We start from the raw sequence: 7,361 nt of genomic DNA on the forward strand, positions 1-7,361 counted from the left end.
TTCTTTTCTTGTCCAACTCTTTTTATTACCTTGGGAAAGTTGGCTATCTATGTGATTGTAATCCCTGTCTTGGCCTAAGAGAGGAGTGTGCGAGGAGTGGATGATTATCCACGATAACAACTCCCATTCAAACATAGAAGACTTTAACTTTGATGTAGAAGGCCTTTTTTGGATATGTAACAGACACTAAGGCCCGGTCTGGGACAAGGATTCTCCTTCCTGACTTGGCCTAAGAGAGAAGTCCGGGCAGAAAGAATAGTTTTTCAGGATAACAACTCTCCATCAAACATAGGAGAATTTAACTTTTCTTTTTTGTAGACGGCCCTTTTAAAATTTAACAGACAATAAGGCCAGGTCTGGGACAGGATGAAGGAAAGTCTGCGCGGAGTGAATAAATTTTTCCAGGATAACAACTCCCATTCAAACATGAGCGAATTTAACTTTTCTGTAGACGGGAAAAAAACTAGTGAAAAGAAATGGGACTCATAAAGCGACTTTTTTCTTAACTTTGGACAAATTATTTGTTCGCGTCAGACTTTTTAGTTTTTACTGCATTGGAAAAGTTATCTATCCACGTGGGGCTTGTTTGTTATTTCCTCTTTTTTCGCGTTGGCTTTTGCACACATTCCTACATGCAAAATAGGATCGGGACGGGATATGCATGTCCAAAAATCAAATGTCAAACAAACAATTTATCACCGGATCTTACTACTAGTTTTCTTAATAACTCAAAGGCATAGCTAAGTAGTCGGAGTGACTGATAGGTTGGTAAAAGTCTATCATTAGTTGGATTATGATAGCACTGAGCAAGCATCAATTGATTGAGGAGTATCTAATTGGTGTAGCTCGACCTCGTGTTATAGTTAGTTAATGCGGTTTTAAACCGCTCTTATGTATCAAAAAAAAAAAAAAAAAAAAGAGAGGCTTTAGCCATTCAAAGTATCACATCTACCCCTCTTAACTACCACTCTCTTTCTAATGGGTAGCGCAATTGGTCAGGACCAGGGACGGAGGGAGGGGAGGGGGCGCCTAGGCCACGACCCCACCCTAGTCAATGAAAAAAAAAATACATTGAAAAAAAATAAATTTTTTTAATTGCACTATCTATTTTTTTTATTTGAATTCAATTTGGCTCTGCCTGGATCCAGAGGTTGGACTCTCGGTCCGCCCCTAAAGAAAATCCTGGCTTCACCCTTGGTCAGGACGAGTGGTGTATTGTATCCGCATCCTTGGTTTAATTCCTTAATTATGTTGTCCTAATGGTATTGATGACTCTTGATTTTGAAATTGTGAACGCCACTCTAACACCAATTGGACCATTTTTTTTTCTCTCCCTTTGTATATATGTGGGCATGTGTGATGAGAAAAAAAAAAAAAGAGGAAGAGGGTAGGGAGGTTGATGCACAGGCAAATGCATGCATGCAATGGATATGAACTTACGTGTACTTTGTAACAAATATTTATATGCGTCACCACATAGAACAGGTTCAACTTAACCTTCACTGACAGCCTGAACCCAACGTCGAGTGGACCTAGCTGGCAACACTATAGCTGGCAACACTAGGGCTCCAATTTGTTTAATGCGTTCTCTTTAAAAGAAAGGCATTTAGTGTAATTACTACATAATTTCACTTTTATGACAAACATTTTTGTTTCATAGTTTATAAAAAAAAAGACACAGAAATGCTTCATAAGCATAAGACTTTATCTATTATTTGATAATAATAATAATAATAATAGTAAGTACTAAAATAATAAATAACAAACCAAAAATTTATTCTCAATCTTGCACACAAAGCTTCCATAGAAAAAAAAAAGGTTTTTGTAGGAGAACGGCAGCTACGGACAAGCATGGGCATTGGCCTGGCCCGGGTCAATAATGATTTGGGCTCAGGCTGGCCAGACATCTAAACCCAAACTAACTTGACATTTAAAACTTGAATCCAAGCCCGTCTTATTAAATTAAAAAATACATATTTTTAAACCCCATCTTATGCTCGGGCCAATTAAATTAAAAGACACATGTTTTTAATATAAAACAATATGTAATTACAATTAATTATAATAAAATATTGTAATTATATATAAAAATTAATAAAATATATATTAAAAATATTATCAGTCCAATCGAGCTTAATGAAGCCCATTTAGCTTAGTGTCGCCATTTAGCTTAGTGTGGAGTCAAAATAGAATAACGAGTATCGGACCACACCCCAAAAAATAGAAGAGAGAGAGAGATTTGGAAAAGACAAACATTTTTTTTTCTCTCACAAGGTCTAGGAAAATAGACGTCAGAAGCATACTTGAAAAAAAAAATTAGTGAGTAATAAAAGCATTTAAGGAACAAAGTTGAAGGGTTTTTTGATTGCCCTTTATTAAACCTCCTTATGATTTGAGATACATCAATTTATTTAAGATTATATTGTAAGTTTTTATCGTGAATTTATGTCATATCATAAAAAGTGCGTCACATCAGATCCATTCAAAATCAGATATGGAGTAATCAAATGTCCCTTACTCTCGAGCTATGTTTGTCGCCGGAGAGTGAGGACATCTCACTTTTAACTGATTGGGAACAGGTGGACAAAGACGTCCCGTTTAATTCGTTTCGAAAACGACGAATCAAACACGTTCCAAGAGGTCATCTGATATGAAATGCATCCCACTTGAGTCCCGAGACCAGCTTTGACTAGAAGTCCACGCTTTGACGAAGGTGGGCCCCGCGGATGAGGTCACACACGTCGAAGCATCTCGACCGTCAAAAGCTCCCAAAGGCCCACGCGCCCTTTCGCGTGATCCCGTGGAGCCGACCGCATGCCTGAGCCACTGGCCAGTAAAATATCTCCTCACCAGCGGATGAATGTAAAGGATAAGCCGCTGTTTAAATAGAAGAAGTATGTTTCCTTTCTGTTTTGAGTGCAGATTTTTTTGCCCCGTCTTTTGCCGTGGCATAGAAAGGCTCTCTAGACTTTACATGTAGGTACTCTTGAATTGCACGTGGTGTACAATTCCTTTTCCCGCCTTGGTTCCCGCTTTCGAGTACAAGGAGATCGCGAAGCTTTCTTTTTGACAATAGTTTATTATTAGTACAATATTATTTTAAAGACTATAAAAGGGGGTTCGGTGTTCTCTGCGCCACCGCCGGTGGTTTCGGTTCATTACCTCCGTCGTCTCTCGCTTCTTGGTAATCTTTGGAGAGAAGATAGCTTTCAGGGTTAGGGCTAAGGGATTCTGAGGGATGGCGTCGTTTGCGGAGGCTCCGCCGGGGGATGCGAAGGCGGGGGAGAAGATCTTCAAGACGAAGTGCGCTCAGTGCCATACCGTCGACAAGGGTGCCGGCCATAAGCAAGGTTCGTGTGGCCGGCTCGCTCCTCTTGTTGGCTTGTTCTTCTTATCCTCCTCCTTCATGATCTTCCTTTTTTCTTTTTGGCTGAAGATTTGTTTCTATTTTTTTTTAATCGATAGGACTTGTTTCTTCTGGATTTTCTGTGTTGTTGTGTGAAGTGAGGATGGCCTTCGGTGTCTAGTGTAGTTTGCTTCTTCGTCAGCTTCTTCATTTTCGTCGGCGTCTTTGTGTTCGGCGTTCGCTCTTGCATTTGTTCTAGGTGTTTGACGTGTTTGTTCTCTATCTCATCCGGTGGATCTGCTTAATTATTCGCGCCAGATGCGTGTCCGTGCACGCGGTTTTACATTGCCTTCTCTGTTGTTGCCCTATGATATCGGATATCGTTTCTTGTTCGATTTTTTGCTAAAGCGTTAGCAATGTATATTTTCATCATTTCTATTTACATGTAGGTGTAGAGAAATGGATTTTTTTCTTTTTTGGTTTTTGCAGGGGGATTTACATAGAATATTGTCTTTCTTCGTCTTTAGTTTGCTTATCGTCTATCTATTTTATAATTACTACATATGATTTAAAATTTAATGTTCCCAACTGAAGCATCGTCAAGTTGAATCTCTGTCCTTCTTTGAATAAAATAGAAAGCCTGTTACTTCTTTGTTCTGTTCCTGATTTCAAGCGAGGGTTAATTCCATGGCGTTTAATATTTCAGTGGTTTTTTTAAGTTAGATTTTTTGGCTTCTGTTTGTTCCGATCGAGCGCTTTTAACTTTTTTTTAATTTTCCATTACATATTTTAAGGAAAAACGTCTGGAACCTTTTTTTTTGACTTGTAAAGGTCGGGAATTCCTTAGTTATCTGGATCAATCCTTCTCGTTGAAAATATGTGCATCCTTGGCTGTTGTCATGGGATTTAGGACGATTCAAAATATCTATAAAATAAACTGAAGTAATACCTTAAGTTGTCTTGGTTTCTCTCGGCCTTGTTAAGGAAGAGAAAGAAATGGCTGCTTCTAGCGTGATGGATCTTTGGATTATGAGCAAGAGCATGGCGGGGGACCAAGACGCCTTTATATAGCTAACTGTGTGAACTGTGATGTGTTGCTCTTAAGTTCTACATCTCAAGTTAATATGTAGAATACGTTATCCTTGTACGCTGTTTAGGCAATATAATGTTTCAAATTTTTTCCTGTAGCCTACGGTTTGGCTGATTCTCTTTTCTTCAGTGGCTAATGGGATATTGTTCCTGGTTCCACTGATGATGGCTATACCTTTTCAGGTCCCAATTTGAACGGGCTGTTTGGAAGGCAGTCTGGCACTGCGCCTGGTTACTCATATTCTGCTGCTAACAAGAATATGGCTGTCATGTGGGATGAGTCAACCTTGTATGATTACTTACTCAATCCAAAGAAGGTACTACTCTTGGTCATTTCTAGTAGCAATGCCTGATCTTACAGCCTGCTTATGTTCTTCTGTTCGTGGCCATGATTAGTTTTTGCATCTGTGTGTGATCGCTGACCCTTCAAAAGTCAAGATGGATGCTATGGACATATATATTAATGCGTCAACCATATGATATTGATCCCAAAGAAACAGTGGCTAGGTGGCAGAGATAAGTCGCAGAAAAACTATTTATACAACATAGAGTTTTTTAGACCTTCCCTGGCTCTGGCGCTGCCATAAAATGAACATAATGGTAGATATGGCAATTTTCAAACATATTTAGGTAGTAATTAATGTAAACATGTTATGGTTTTCCATTTGTGTAATTTTGAATTGTTAAAATGGTGCAACTAGATTTTATGTATAAATTTATAATGAGTCTTGAGCACGAGCTGCCATGATTAATACAATATGGCTGTAATCCATAAATGTCGTCTTCACAGAACTAATTAACTAACTTCATAGATATGAGTTTCGTGCTCCCAAAACCTAGTAATCAATACAAGTTCGTGTTTATCAATATCTGTATAAAATTGTTAAAAGATTAGCAATGGGAACTTTCCTTGCATCGAAAAATCCTGTCCTGCAAGGACATGATTCTCATGTTTCCTAAGCCTTTTCCTTTCGGCATGGAGAACACATCCATCTGATTATTTTTTCCCAAAAAAAAAAATCCTGAGGGTTGAAAAATGAAAAAAATGCAAAAACAAAGTTCTTTTTTTGAAAAAAAGTTGGAAATATATTTGTTGCAGCTTTTTTTGCATTTCTTTCATGTTTCTCTTTTTTGGTGTTAATGCTATCATGGTTGAACATTTAAACTTGAAGTAAATTACTCATCAACATTTTTTTATCATTTTACAAATTTTTTGTGTCTAATTGATTTTTCATTTTCTATCTAAGTTGTACATTTTTTTTTTCATTTTTGAAAGTTTACTGACATTTTCTTGAGACAAAAACTTTGCTGAAAATATCCGAGAAGAACCTTACTGTTGGAAAACCAATAACAAAATCTGTGGCTATGAGTTGTAAGTGATTAGTTATTTTATATTTTGTTTGCATTATTCACTATTCAAATGTGAAATATTCTCACGATTCTCATGTGTGAACAGGTTTCCAAAGGTCTTATAAAACAAGCGGACTACAATGTAATTAGCTATTGTCTTTGAAAAATTAAGTCAACCCAATCCTATCACTGGGCTAGTCCGTATTGGGCCTCTCTCTTTCGGTACCCTCTGATATAGAAAACTGAAATTTAAGAAAAACTCGTGTCTCCATATCTTCAATCATATCCCTGCGACCGGTTCAATGCAAGTCTACTAGTAGATCAACAAAACAGAGTTTGCTCCTCCACTGTACAACCCCAAAAAACTGGTTTGGTAACCCTTTAAGGTAACCGGCCAACAAATTAAAGCATGAATGCCTTATTTTTGCTATTTTGATAAGTTAAAGCCCTCACATACATGGCCCATGATTATTTTGGAAAAGTAGTAAACTAATTATAGAGTGCACTATTATAATTGAAAGAGAGCACATTAAGCATCTCACAAGTGAAGAAAAGATTGAGCTGAACATACACATCTTGGTGATGTATTGCATGTTATGTTGATGCCTGATGGCAATGTTTTTATGCTGGATCAACTTGTCAAGTTTCCCTGCGACATGTGACATTAGTTATTGGTTCCAGAAGCTTTTTTAGGGACGTGCCATGTCTCTTTAATTTTGATTCTTGATACTTGAATTTTTATGCTGGGTACATCTGCTGATGCATATGCCTGTCTGCATGTAAGCATGATAATTTCTCATTTCAGACTTCCGTAAATGAGTTTTGGTATTCGAGTATATGAAGGATACTGTACTGAACGCTCATCCTTTAGTTCTCGGAATTGCACCAGTTCATCCCTGGGACGAAAATGGTTTTCCCTGGTTTGAAGAAACCTCAGGAACGAGCCGATCTGATCGCATATCTAAAGCAAGCCGCTTCCTGATTTAGCCTCAGTAGTTTCCTACTTTGCATTCAGCGGGCAAAAATATTTTGAATGTTGAGAAACTATTTTTTCGCAATAGACGCCCTGTGGTACGTGCATACTCTCCAAGTGGCGTTGGGCTGCCCCATCCTTTGATGCATGTTTCCTGAACTCGTATGCTTTTATCTTCATCGTATGTTCAAGGACTCCTGTTGTCACACATCTGAAGGAACTTTGAATGTTTCTAAATCCTTTAACGTTGAGAACTGCAATGTTTTATTATGTAGTAGCTGATAATAAACAAGGAAAGAGTTATGCATGTTGCCTTTCAGCTTTGGATGGTAGTTGGGACTATTGCTTCCTTCCTTTCAGGGTTGGAAACACTGGTTAAGTGGTTTGGTCTTTATAAAATTGTATACTTTGGATACATCTATCTAGTTTTTTCAAGGATGTCCTGTGTTTTTTGACTACCGCCAACCCTGTACAAGGTAGTCGATGTTCAAAGCCATGACCAAGCGGTGAGCTCATGGCTGATTCTGGAGACATCACGTTGCGTTATGGTTGACGTCCTGAGCTAAAAACCCCGATCTATCATTGAAATCCCAATTCTTAAGC

General features: G+C 38.1%; 1 protein-coding gene across 2 annotated transcripts; it reads left to right on the forward strand.

Moving 5' to 3' along the window:
• The first annotated feature begins 3,113 nt into the window (after positions 1-3,113).
• On the forward strand, positions 3,114-7,065 carry LOC116265234 (cytochrome c). Of its 2 annotated transcripts, none has more exons than XM_031645797.2 (3): positions 3,114-3,350; positions 4,619-4,752; positions 6,657-7,065. In XM_031645797.2, exons 1-3 carry the CDS (start codon positions 3,239-3,241, stop codon positions 6,765-6,767), a joined length of 357 nt encoding a protein of 118 aa, XP_031501657.1. In that variant the 5' UTR covers positions 3,114-3,238; the 3' UTR covers positions 6,768-7,065. The 2 variants fall into 2 exon arrangements, with proteins under 2 accessions (XP_031501657.1, XP_031501661.1); XM_031645801.2 differs by having other exon boundaries at positions 6,675-7,065.
• Positions 7,066-7,361: the final 296 nt, after the last annotated feature.

Source organism: Nymphaea colorata, chromosome 1 (assembly GCF_008831285.2).
Source record: "Nymphaea colorata isolate Beijing-Zhang1983 chromosome 1, ASM883128v2, whole genome shotgun sequence".
Taxonomy (NCBI): Eukaryota; Viridiplantae; Streptophyta; class Magnoliopsida; order Nymphaeales; family Nymphaeaceae; genus Nymphaea; species Nymphaea colorata.